This window comes from Neoarius graeffei, chromosome 18 (assembly GCF_027579695.1).
Source record: "Neoarius graeffei isolate fNeoGra1 chromosome 18, fNeoGra1.pri, whole genome shotgun sequence".
NCBI lineage: Eukaryota > Metazoa > Chordata > Actinopteri > Siluriformes > Ariidae > Neoarius > Neoarius graeffei.
This window is the reverse complement of record NC_083586.1, coordinates 27,869,313-27,883,402: the sequence shown is the minus strand read 5'-3', so window position 1 is coordinate 27,883,402 and position 14,090 is coordinate 27,869,313. Positions and strand designations below refer to the sequence as shown.

The 14,090-nt window shown below is 41.1% G+C and overlaps 1 protein-coding gene across 1 annotated transcript in view; it reads left to right on the top strand.

Moving 5' to 3' along the window:
- Positions 1-11,986, top strand: part of LOC132866066 (protein SON) — a 51,091-nt gene extending 39,105 nt beyond the window's left edge. The window contains exons 12-13 of the mRNA XM_060898629.1: positions 263-378; positions 11,076-11,986. Coding sequence (XP_060754612.1) covers positions 263-378; positions 11,076-11,234 — 275 coding nt within the window. The 3' untranslated portion in view covers positions 11,235-11,986. The remainder of the gene's footprint in view (positions 1-262; positions 379-11,075) is intronic.
- The last annotated feature ends 2,104 nt before the right edge of the window (positions 11,987-14,090 follow it).

The following is a 14,090-nucleotide window of genomic DNA, read 5'->3' as shown; positions in this document are numbered from 1 at the left end:
GGCGACTACCGAAATCTCGCGGCGCGGTGACGTCACGCGGGAACCCTCTATAGTGTATCGGAGTATAGAGCATACGTTTGCTGGTCTTTGTGACATTGTTTAGTGTTCAGTTTGGCAGTTTGTCATAACCCAAAAACCCACTCGATCTTCTCTCTAACTCAGTTCAAAAAATTACTGTTATTCATATTATATACTGTTCAGATCCTTAAATTAGATTCTTTCCTGTTGCTTCGGTGTCTCATCTTGACATTATTTGGCACAGGGAAGCACCCAGTGTCTGCGCTGATGGAGTTGTGTAATAAGAAAAAATGGCCACAGCCAGAGTTTGCCATGGTGCTCCACAGTGGTCCTGATCACCGGAAGAATTTTCTCTTTAAGGTTAGTGCACGTTGTACAACTGTCTGTGTTTTAATTGTGAAATGGAAAGAATGGACTTAGTATTTTGGTGTTTATTCAGTCAAACAAATTAAAATGGCATGCATTATACAGTGACATGCAAAAGTTTGGGCACCCTTACTGAAAATGTCTGTTACTGTGAATAGTTAAGTGAGCAGAAGATGAACTGGTCACCAAAAGGCATAAAGGTAAAGACGACACATTTCTTTTCAGCATTTTCTGCAAGATTTGTGTATTATTTTTGTTTTGTACAATTGGAGAGTGAAAAAAGAAAAGGAACACCATGAGAAAGTTTGGGCACCCCAATACATTTGAGTTCTTAGGTAACTCTTACCAAGGTTCCAGACTTTAATTAGCTTATTGAGCTGTGGCCTGTTCAAATTCTTCATCAGGAAAGGTCAGATGATGCAGATTTCAAAGCTGTATAAATTCTCTGACTCCTCAAACTTGTCCCTAAAATCAACAGCCATGGGCTCCTCTAAGCAACTCCCTCGCATTCTGAATAATAAAATAATTGATGCTCACAAAGCAGGAGAAGGCTACAAGAACGTAGCAAAGTGTTTTCAGGTAGCTGTTTTTTTTTTTAAGAAGAAACCTTTATTCGTCACATGCACACTTCAAGCACAGTGAAATTCATCCTCTCCATTTAACCCATCTGAAGCAGTGAACACACGCACACACTCAGAGCAGTGGGCAGCCACACCAGAGCACCTGGGGAGCAGTCAGGGGTCAGGTACCTTGCTCAAGGGCACCTCAGCCCAAGGCCGCCCCACATCAACCTAACTACATGTCTTTGGACTGTCGGGGAAACCGGAGCACTCGGAGGAAACCCACGCAGACACGGGGAGAACATGCAAACTCCACATAGAAAGGCCCTCGCTGGCTGCTGGGTTCGAACCCAGAACCTTCTTGCTGTGAGGCGACCGTGCTAACCACTATGCTACCGTGCCGCCCTGTAATGTCCTGTTTCCTCAGGTTGTAATGTTATTAATAAATGGCAGTTAACAGAAACAGTGGAGATCAAGGTGAGGTCTGGAAGATGAAGAAAACTTTCTCAAAGAACTGCTCGTTGGATTGTTAGAAAGGCAAATTAAAAAAAAAAAACTGTTTGACTGCAAAAGACCTTCAGAAAGATTTAGCAGACCCTGGAGTGGTGGTGCACTGTTCTACTATGCAGCGACACCTGAACAAATATGGCCTTCATGGGAGAGTCATCAGAAGAAAACCGTTCCTGCATCCTAGCCACAAAATTCAGCGTCTGAAGTTTGCAAATGAACATCTAAATAAGCCTGATGCATTTTGGAAACAAGTCCTGTGGACTGATGAAATCAAAATAGAACTTTTTGGCCACAATGTGCAAAGGTTATGTTTGGAGAAAAAAGGGTGCCAAATTCCAGCATGGGTGTGGATCGATCATGCTTTGGGGTTGTGTTGTAGCCAGTGGCACAGGGCACATTTCACTGGTCGAGGGAAGCATGGATTCGAATAAATACCAGCAAATTCTGGAAGCAAACATCACACCATCTGTAAAAAAGTTGAAGTTAAAAAGAGGATGGGTCCTACAATAAGACGATGATCCAAAACACACCTCAAAATCTACAATGGAATACCTCAAGAGGCCCAAGCTGAAGGTTTTGCCCTGGCTCTCACAGTCCCCTGACCTAATCATTGAAAATCTGTGGATAGATCTCAAAAGAGCAGTGCATGCAAGACAGCCCAAGAAACTTGTAGAATTGGAAGCCTTTTGCAAGGACGAATGTGCGAAAATCCCCCAGGTAAGAACTGAAAGATTATTAGCTGGCTACAAAAAGTGTTTACAAACTGTGATACTTGCCAAAGGGGGTGTTACTGGGTACTAACCATGCAGGGTGCCCAAACTTTTGCTTCGAGCCCTTTTCCTTTTTTGTCATTTAGAAAATGTAAAAGATGAAAATTAAAAAATGCTTTTGCTTAAAATATAAAGGGAATGAGTCATCTTTAACTTTATGCCTTTTGGAGATCATTTCATCTTCAACTTGCTTAACTGTTCACAGTAACAGCAATTTTGACCAGGGGTGCCCAAACTTTTGCATACAACTGTATCTACTATAAATTACCTTTATCTCATAAGACAATATTATTAGATGTCTTGGTTGATGCATGGCTGTTCAAGTGGTTTGCAATTCTACACAGCTTTTTATAACCTTTTTTGAAAGTCAGGTAAATAACAAGCAAATTAGCAGTGCTGTATACGAGTCATTGGTGTCTATAATGTACGGCTTGAAACTGTTTGTCTTGCAACTGCGAATGGGTTTCATTTGTCCCTCACAGTGATGAACAGAGTAAACGTTTACTGCAGAGAGTGATGAGTTAAGCCTGGTTTATGCTCCTTCAGTACTGCTTTTGTGAATTTCCTATCAAGGAGGATAGAGCAGTGAACAGTAATGATTAGTGAAAGTGCTTGTATTTTCTGCTGAAATCAAATATCAGCGCACACGGACACTTTATGGAGTTAATGAAACAGTCCTTAAACACTGACTTCATTTAAATAAAATAAACAGCTCTATTATGTTGACTTGAAAAAGGGAAATTTCTTTCAGCCAATCAGGAAATACACAGCTTACTGCGTTCCAAAACTATATATTATATTGTCCATGTTATTAAAATGAGATGACCTAGCACTGCGACACAGTCAGGAAAATAGTTTCATTACATTTCCATGGTTTTCCCCAAAACGTTTTAGCGTATCGGGCCCGATACGCTTGCTCTGCCTGCCGATACGCTTAGTCGCTTTAGTTAAAATCCGATATGCTTAGATTTATACCGATACATTAAATTTCCTACCCACAAGTGTCTAGATACATAGGAGAGCAAATAACAGATCCATTTACATATTGATCGATATGTGTTAAACAAGCGGCCTTTTTTTCCAATGTTTGTGTTGATTCTGTCAAAGTAATATGTCCGTGTGCTATGATGTAAACAAACTGTAATCTGTTGGTTGTGTCAAGATCACGTGTTCAAACCGTCCAATAAAAATATCGAAAGAAAACGTCAGACGTCCTGGAATTTTCCGATTCATTATAAGCGATCTCATTGGCTGCCTATGTTGTCCCCCACCAGACGGACAAAGCCGACTGATTTTAATCACAAAAGTTTGACCTGGTCTATTACCATTATGGCTTCGATCAGAGATTGGTTGACTAAACGCCAACAAACCCACGTGAGTGATGGTGCACAAAACCAGACAACTGTCACGACAACGAAAACGTCGTCAATTTTGATCACAGTGACTGGTTCAAAAAGCACTCGCTGGACAATTTGATCCCCACCAGCATGGATGACAGCGAGATGGACTATGAGAGGGTTGGCCAACATTGGGCCGAGCAAAAGCCAAGGAGAATTAATCTGCTTTAAAGGAGTAGAAAACTTAATTCATTAGTTTGGGTTTGGAGAAAGATTATGTACTTATAAACACTCACGAAGTGAAGCTGTCCAAATGTGTCAAATACAGCATCATTTCAAATAATAATCATAAGCATTTGGCAGTGTGATGTCACTGGGATCCATTTAACAAAAGAAGGCTCGGATTATTCTTTTGTTAAAGGCTCACAGTGACATCACACTGCCACATATAATCATCATTATTTGAAATGATGCTCCATTTGACACTTAAGTTCTCTTCATGAATGTGTTTATAAGTACATAATCTTCCTGCAAACTTAAATGTATGAATTAAGTTTTCTTTTCATTTAAATATGTTTTAATCTTAATCTAGTCCATTTAATAAAGTGCCAAAATTTAAACTTTATAATATGCAGTTGCCTTACTTTTCTTTTCAGTGTATCTTAGTTCTACATATATTACGGTAATTGCATCAGAAACATTCTAAATCATTACAGTTATAGTAATACAGCAACTTATTTTACGATGGCAGGTCTTGGGTTCAGATCCCTTTGTGATCAACAGGAGGTCATGATGATCGATTCTCTTCACTGGATTGCATAAGACGGAGCAAACCACTGTTCATATTTTCATGCACATTTTTGTTACAACACGACTTGATCATAGATAATTAAGGGATCCCCGTAGATTTTCAGTCTGTCATACATAGACCTCAATAATCTAGAACAAAACAGTTTAACTTGCATGCTGAACTTTAAGGTGAAATTTCAAATGTGTATACATTAATACTATTTAGGTCAGAAAGCATTGAAATACTGGTAAAATCTATCCTGTAATCATATATCTAAAACCTCTCAGAGACCCTGAAAATGCACCTGAGAGCATCTATTTTCAAAAAAATTTCTGGGGGTGCATGCCCCCGGACCCCCCCAGTTTCATTTTGCACCTTCGGCGCTCAATTGTCTGTGTATTATCATGCCAGAGTTTAGGGCTTTAATTTTTTTCTGGGGAAAACACTGCATTTCATTTTACCAATAATGAGTTTAATACCAACTGAATACTAGAAAATGTAGCTTTGTTGCTTGTACGCACAAAACATTGTGTGTAACATTGTGTCTTCAGCAGCATCTTCTCGTTAATGTGTCTCGTCCTGGGAAAATCCTACATGGCGAAATTTTGACATTTTCTATTATGAAGTAGTGAAACTACATGTTTTTTCTGAACTGAAATGTCTTTCTCTACTGCACACGCTGTATATCAATCACATGTATCATTTTAAAAAATGTAAAATTGAAAAGGGACAAAATTGCATTTAAAGGGGTACCAAATATATACAGTTGCTGATGTGACAAAGTAATGTATTCTTAAGTATTCTATCAAATTTATATACTAGAAAACAACGAAATATCTTGGTAATTGTAAATATAACACTTTATACGCTAAATCGCACAAGAGTCGCCATTTTTAAAAGACCGTGACGTCAGCGCTACCCACTGTACTAGCGGAACTCTCCGAAATAGAGGAGATAAGTGTGTAATCATGGTGTCGGGCGCATCAAGTGAAAGCAACAGCTCTGTCGAATCATACGAAGAGATCCCGCAAGACACACTGCAAGCAGGCTATGGCTTAGAAGGGTACCAGTTTGAACCTAGGAGAGGTACTATGTAGTGGAAGTTCATTACGTCTAACTATTAAAGCTATTTTAAGTTCGTTTCTTAAGACAAGGATTTTTTAAGATGTTACCTTGTTGACAGTTTCGGCAAGAATCTTCCGCCTTCTTCAAAACAGTCACCAGATGTCGAGTGGTGACGTGCCTTATCAGCTGATGTTACACTACGGAGGCGTGAACGTCCCGCCCAGTTTGACAGGTAGTTCACGCCTCCTGCTGTCAGGTCGCTCCCCCAGGACACATCTGGTGACTGTTTAAGAAGGTGGAAGATTCTCGCCGAAACTGTCAACAAGGGAACATCTTAAAAAATCCTTGTCTTAAGAAACGAACTTAAAATAGCTAGGAGAGGTACTCTCGACTCCGGTGATGAAATAAGAGAAGAAAGCTCGGATGACGGCGAGGATGAGACTGATGCTGACCATGGGCGTGGCGAGCGTGGGGCAGAGCGTCTGCGTGCAGGTGACACGGCGTGGTGCTCGTGCGGAAAATGTAACGTGGAGTTGCTCACGAGTCCAGCAGAATTTATTTGCTGCAATGAGATAGGCGCCACCCGTGGACTTGCGAAATCGTCGCAAGAGGCAGAAACAGGTATTTCACACGTGCTATTCCCAACCTCAATGAGCCAACACAACTGGGCACATACATACGTCATGAGTGTTACGCAGAGAAAATGAACGTGCATTCTGATTGGATAAAATTAATATCATGGCGGGCTGTTCAAACTGCGGAAATAGTTTGCTCGAGCTACTTTCAAAACACTCTAACTTTCCAACCTTAGAACAAAAAACTTTTGTAAGTCTTGAATAAGGTTCGTTAATGTGTGTTTTATTGTTATATTTACTCTATATATTGCCCTCTGTTCCCCTTTAAGGAATCCACTGAAAGTACCAAATCACTGATTTACAAAAATTAACTGTTGTATATTGCATATTGATTTAATTTGGAATTAATGTCATTTATTACACAGCTTTGTTGAGTACTAGATTCTGATTGGTCAATTACAACATTTTCTTCTTCTTTCGGCTGCTCCCATTAAAGGATCATCATGATCCACATATTTGATTTTTTACACCAGATGCTCTTCCTGACGCAACCCTCCCCAATCTAATTGGGCTTGGGACCGGCGCTAAGTATGCCCTGATTTGTGCAACTCCAGTGACTGGGTATTTTACCTAATCTACATATGGAGGAAACCGGGTCACCCGGAGGAAACCCATGCAGACATGGGGAGAACATGCAAACTCCACACAGAAAGGCCCCTGTCGGCTGCTGGGCTCGAACCCAGAACCTTCTTGCTGTGAGGCGACAGTGCTAACCACTACACCATCTTGCCGCCGGTCAATGGGCCGTGACTATGAATAACAGACCATTGTTATGAACCGTGTCATTACTGGAAGCAATAAAATAATTTTTAAATCAATACTTAGTATCAGATTATTGATTTCTTTAGTAAGTCAGATGTAATAAGCAGGATAATGTACAGCGAGCTGGTCTTTTATCGTGAAATAAACCCCTTCAGGGAGATTGAAGACTCCTCTGATTCCTGCATCAGCCTGTTGAGGTTTATTTTGCAGTAATATACATTTCACCTTTATTGATAGCTCACATGGGGTTTTTGCAGCTGTGCTTATGAAACTAGCTCCTTATCGAACATGATCTATACAGAAAGCTGAGAAGTTTAAAATGTTAATAAAACATTTATACATCATTTTGGAGAACTTGATTTGTCTTCATAAAGTAGAGGTTTGGAAGTATGTAATAGTCAAAAAGTGAGTTTTTGCCAGAATTCAGCCTCAGTAAGGTTTCTTCTTCTGCTTCTCTGGCCACCACACACGAGATGGGTGGCATCTTTGAACACTTACATTTCAGAGAGTCCTTTCAGTCTTGCTTGCATCCCCCTTTCCAAAGTGTCTTTCTGAGCTTCCAAATGCTTCAGGTGTTTGAAAGAAAACATAAATCGGAGGGCGGCACGGTGGTGTAGTGGTTAGCGCTGTCGCCTCACAGCAAGAAGGTCCTGGGTTCGAGCCCCGGGGCCGGCGAGGGCCTTTCTGTGCGGAGTTTGCATGTTCTCCCCGTGTCCGCGTGGGTTTCCTCCGGGTGCTCCGGTTTCCCCCACAGTCCAAAGACATGCAGGTTAGGTTAACTGGTGACTCTAAATTGACCGTAGGTGTGAATGTGAGTGTGAATGGTTGTCTGTGTCTATGTGTCAGCCCTGTGATGACCTGGCGACTTGTCCAGGGTGTACCCCGCCTTTCGCCCGTAGTCAGCTGGGATAGGCTCCAGCTTGCCTGCGACCCTGTAGAAGGATAAAGCGGCTAGAGATGATGAGATGAGATGAGACATAAATCGGACTCGACTCTTTCAACTCGTTGATGTGTACAGCTGTAATTTACAGCATCAGCAGGTTTGGATTTGATTGACCATTTGGTTTTGGGTCATTTTTGAGTGACTGTGATTTGATGCCAGAAGGGAACCATCAGGGCCTTCTAGGCCTTCAGAGAAGGCCTAAACATATCTTCTTCTTTTGGCTGCTCCCGATTAGGGGTCGCCACAGCGGATCTTTCGTCTCCATTGCTCCCTGTCTTCCGCATCCTTCTCTACCACACCTGCCACTTTTCATGTCCTCTCTCACCACATCCATGTATCTCCTCTTTGGCCTTCCTCGTTTTCGTGTGCCTGGCAGCTCCATCCTCAACATTCTCCTTCCAACATGCTCTGCATCTCTTCTCAGGATGTGCCCGTACCATCTCAGTCTCATCTCTCTTAGCTTCATTCCCAAGCTCTCCACATGTGCTGTCCCTCTGATGTGCTCGTTCCTTATCCTGCCCAACCTCCCATCGCAAACCTTAACATCCTCAACTCCGCCACCTCCAACTTTGCCTCCTGTCTCTTCGTTAAGGGTACGGTCTCCAATCCATACATCACAGCTGGTCTCACTACTGTCTTATACATCTTACCTTTCACTTTTGCAAATGACTCCCGAAATCCTTCTCCAACTGCTCCACCCTGCCTGCAGTCTCTTTCTCACCTCTCTATCGCAGCCCACAATTGACCCCAGGTACTTGAATTCACTTGATTAGAAGGCCTAAACATATCATTTCAAATGTTATATTTAATTTTTTTCATTCTTTAATTGCTTTCATCATTTCATTATAGTTATTCTCTTCTAATTTGGCCTCATTTTCTATCAAATTTGCTTCAGAAATGAAAGGGTTACTGTCCTGAAAACATTAAAGAAAATATCTTGCAAATAAACAAATTGAGCTAGAAGTCATTCTTTGTCTCTTCTTTATAAAAAAAAAAAAAAAAAGCTGCATTTTGAATTTGTTCTTAATGATATAACCACTAAAATGATGAAAATAGACGGGACTATTTTTTTTGTCCGGGAGGCCGCCATAACTCCATCATGTGTGATGTCATTTTCCACGAACACAGCAGAGGTGTACAAGTGCATGCTTTACTAGTGTCAGCGGGGCAAAGTATTCTGTCAGGGATGGTTGGAGACGGATGTAAGTGCAGAAGAGCTTTATAATAAAGAAAAGTGCAAACAGTCCAAATCGGCAGGCGTATATCGTGAACGGTAAAACAGGCAAAAGGTCGAGCGTGGCACAAACAGAATATCATAGACAGAAGCAGGGTCAAAAACGAGGAACAGAAAATCAGTCAGGAAAAAAGGCTCGGTAATGTGTCGCAACAACGCAATACTTCGCAAAGTAAGTCTGCGTTCTGAGTCCTTATATAGGCGCGCTGATTGCACCTTAATCCTGTGCAGGTGTGCGTCATTCACAGCACGCGTGTGAGTCAGTTTGGAGCACGTGCTGTCCAGAGCGCACCTGAGAGTCCTTCTGTTGTGACACTTAGACTATAGTGTAATATTACGGTCTAGCGTGAATTCTTGGTCAATTTCTTTGCATTTCATCACAAAAATTATGGCAATGCAGTATTGCAGTAAAGTTTACTACCTGCTTATTTAAAGATACATTTACCTGCTTATCTTCCATCTGTTTGATGTGTGACACGGTATGCTGTCATGTGGAATCCTACGTCACGCAGCGCCACCCTTGTTTTCGTCTCCTAATACATCCATGTATCTGGCTAATCCAGTATGGCCGCACCTGGGGAAATGCCCCAACGGGCTGATGTTACAACTTTAACACATTTAAGCTAAAGTCCGCTTAATTTTTTTTTCATCTAGAACATCTTGTATTAATCTATAATGACATTTCATAACCCCATAATTTCAAAATTTCCTGGTTAATCGCTTTAAATTCGAGTTATCCAATAAGATTTTTTTTGGTTGGTTGTTTTCTCTAGGCAGAGAAGAGTTTAGAGCTGGCTCACTTATTGGTTAGGACTTCATTGCCAGGACAGAAAGCCATGGCAGTGCATGTTTATGTAGGAAGTGACTGATGAATTAACCAATCAGATTTTACTTTATAGTGGAAGGGACCAAAAATGTAATCGCCCTCAGCCTTCTCGAAGGCCAAAGTGAGCTTAACCATGAGTCGGCACCGTCGGTGCAGCAGTAAAATCACCTTCCAGCTGGTGTAGCAATCATCAGTACCGTTAGCAAATGCTAATAAAGCAGTCAAGTCAGTGCTATTGAGAGCAAGTAGCACAGGCTAACGACTGAGAAACTAAGGCTACGTTTACATTAGACCGTATCTGTCTCGTTTTCTTCGCGGACGCACTGTCCGTTTACATTAAACCCCCTGGAAAAGCCAGGAAACGGGAATCCGCCAGCGTCCACGTATTCAATCCAGATCGTGTCAGCTCCGGTGCTGTGTAAACATTCAGAATACACGAATACGCTGTGCTGAGCTCTAGCTGGCATCTCATTGGACGACGTCACTGTGACATCCACCTTCCTGATTCGCTGGCGTTGGTCATGTGACGCGACTGCTGAAAAACGGCGCGGACTTCCGCCTTGTATCACCTTTCATTAAAGAGTATAAAAGTATGAAAATACTACAAATACTGATGCAAATACTGCCCATTGTGTAGTTATGATTGTCTTTAGGCTTGCCATCCTTCCACTTGCGAGTGGTAAGTGATGTGCGCTGGGATCACACACACAGCGGCTCAGTCCCGAATCGTGGCTTGTGCACTTCACTCGCGCGCTGTGTGAGCTGCGCAGGGCCGGAGTGCGCACCCTCCAGAGGGCACTCACTGTTCAGGGCGGAGTGATTTGGAGCGCAGGATGCCTGCGGAGCCGAGCGTATCCGCGTATTGGTGTTGCTGTGTGCACGGCTAACGGTTTTAGTGTAAACACGAATCGTTTTAAGAACATTAATCTGATGATCCGCTGATTCGACGTAATGTAAACGTAGCCTAAGATTTCTGTCTCTTGACTCTTCTTCCACACATGCTCGCCATAGTGTTTTTCACTCAGACTTAAGTATTCATTACCCGGTGTAATTTACTTACTTACTTTTAACTTCAACAGCTCCAAACACCAGAGCTACCTGGGAGCCTGCTACTAATCCTTTGCCCTGTTGCTGTTTTGGTGTGTCTGGCTAAGTTTTGTCTGAGCTAAAGTCCCAGCTCCAATAGTAACGGTTCGCCACTGCTTGCCGCAATAGAAACATGGCTTACGTGTACATTTTTCTTGTCCATCTACTTTCAGGTGATGGTGAATGGATGCGATTACCAGCCCCAGACAGCCAGCCCCAACAAAAAGCATGCCAAGGCCATGGCAGCTACATTGGCTCTCCAGGCCATGGGGGAGATCGCAGGGGACAATATGCATTCAGGACCTCAGTTCACAGCAGCCACCAACGCCTGATTAGCACAGCAACACACATTTCTCATTTGATTTGTCTGCTAGATATCCTTTCTGATCCCTTTTTTTTTCCCCATTTTTTTTTTAATTGCTGATTTTAGTTTTGTGGATTCCTCCTTTTGTAAACGCATCCTTACAAATTTCTTGGCCAGGCCCAGGTCTGTATGTTTAACGCTGTGTGTTTGAGCTGACGTGTAAGCCTGGAAAGCTTAGCCAAAAGTCATTACTGACCAGTAGAAGATATTTTAAGAATCTTTCTTGGGCTTTACAGAGCAGCTTCTTTTTGTAACCCGGATTTTCTGTTCTCTCCTTCTGCTGTACTACAGGCTTGATTTGTTAAACATGTTGATACAATGTCCTGATACTGAGTTCTATGTTTTATACAGGATTAGATGATGGTTAAATTTACAAAATTGAAAACATAATGGATAAACTTTATTTTTTCTTCATTATGAAGAGATTACTGGTATGTTGTAGTATTTCTTTGGTCTACATATCATGCATATGATATAATTTGGACCACTCCTGTTAATGTTTTGAGTTGTGGACAGGTGGAATTTGATAAATGTAATAAATTTGTCGTTTCCAGGACACATTTTGAATGACTGACTGTATTAGCTAAGGGTCTTCCTCCCTCCCCCCTACTCCGTTGTCAGTATTAGGTTGAGCCAAGTGTAATGCATGTGTAAAATTGTAATTTTTTTTAAAGTAATATTAAAAATATTCTAATAAAATATTGCTTTATTTTTATATAAGATGCTTTGAAAGACCGCCATTTTCTACCCGACCCGCAAGTTGAATGCTTACTCTAGAAGACAATACTGCGTTTAATACCTGACCGATGATCTGATCTATTCACATTGTGATATGAGGAATGTGAATAGTTGTATCGCTGTTGAACATGAGTTTGGGTAAGGATTCTACCAGAAGTAGTGTGGCTTGTGGAGAAATAATTTATTACATGGCTAGAAAAGTCTTACCACTAACATGCTGAAGATTTGTCCAAGGTCATGCACCACCACCTTGCAGTCCGTGTGGCGTCTCGAATGTTTAGCATTTAACAGTCAGCTTTGGGTTACTGATCAGAAGGTCAGGGGTTCAAGCCCCATCACAATCCAGCTGTCACTTTTGCGTCCTTGAGCACCCAACCTGCTCCAGAGGTGCTAGATCATTTCTGACCAGCCAGGATATACAAAACATTTCACTGTACTGTAATATGTGACGAATAAAGGCTGCTTCTGCTTAAAACTCCAGGGAAAGTAAACATACAATGCTGTGGAAGTCTTTTTGTCTCTGTTGGATGGAAACCTAATTTCAATCCAGTGTTTCTCACAGCTACACAGGAACATAAGCAACTTTGTGGTAAGGGATTTCTCACTTGATTTGCCATAAAAATACTAGTAAAAAGCAGCCAGCTTTTAATTCCTTACAGTGCCATCCACAATTATTAGCACCCCTTGTGAAGGTTTTTTTTTTTATCTACCTTTTGGTGAAATCTCACACTGAAAAAAAAAAAAAAAAGAGAAAAATCCAATCTTTAATTGAAACATTTATTCAGAGGAAAAAAACCAAACACTTACTAGCACCCTTCCATCCATTATCTGTAGCCACTTGTTCTACAGGGTCGCAGGCAAGCTGGAGCCTATCCCAGCTGACATATACAGGGATGAGAGTGGGTGGTCATCAAAAAAGCAGAAAACAAGATGGCTCCCGAAGCCAACGAGGGGGCTTCAAGATGCCCCCCCCGGAAAATTTTGAAAAATAAGGCCTTACAAACCACTTGTCCTGCAATCTGAGCTGTAGTAGATAAAATATATATGTTGTCTTTTTTATATATTTACATGAAAATATGTTTCAAATCAATAGGAGTATTGTTTGAATTCAAGATAAAATCACATTCTACATTCAAGGGTATGATTATAATTCATGATCAACAAAAACGACAAACTAAATTCACATTAAGCTTAAGTTTTATTAATTATCAAAATGTTCACAAATTAAATTTTAGGGTGACTGACCTTTTCTCCCTATGTCCTCATTAGTTGCATATGATTTCTTCAAAAAGTCTTTTGAAATATTTAAGTTTTCAAAACTGTCAGCATTAATTCAGATTTACTGACCATCATATACATGTTCAATGTATTAAATCAAACGAATGCTAAGTTTATGGGATAATGTCTATGTACACTTTATACAATTATTTATAGTTCACAGTCACTTCTCATTTTCATTTAATCATTTCGACGACGACTTCAGCTTTTTGGCCAAAGACAAAAGCTTGTCAGTCCTCTCTCTGTTTATTATACCAGCATCGATTTCACGTACCTTCGCTTCGTCTCGCTTGTCAATTGTATTCAGCGTTTTGAGTAAAAAAGCCGATACGAAAGAGAAACGTATTTTTGAAGCGCAGCGACGATGAACATGTGCAAGTTTCAATAAAATAGAACAGATGCGGGTACTTTTGTAAGAACTGTTATGATTGGCTTTTGTTCTCTCCCACACTCTTGTAAGAACTCTTATGATTGGCTATCATGCTCTCGCCAGCGATGTTTTGGCACACTGTAGAGAACACGTATTCTACCACGAGACTAAAGATGGCAAAAATGTAAACATATAACATCATTGTAGGAATGAATTACGCTTGAGTATCACGAAGGAACATACCCCAAACCCCCTCAATAAATGGAAAAAAAAAAAACGGATTTGGCATAATATAAAAAGGTTGATTTTTACTCAGAAAAAGCGGAAATCCGCCGAAAAGCAGAAAACTCTCATCCCTGCATATAGAGACAACCATTCACACCTACGGTCAATTCAGAGCCACCAATTAGCCTAACCTGCATGTCTTTAGACTGTGGG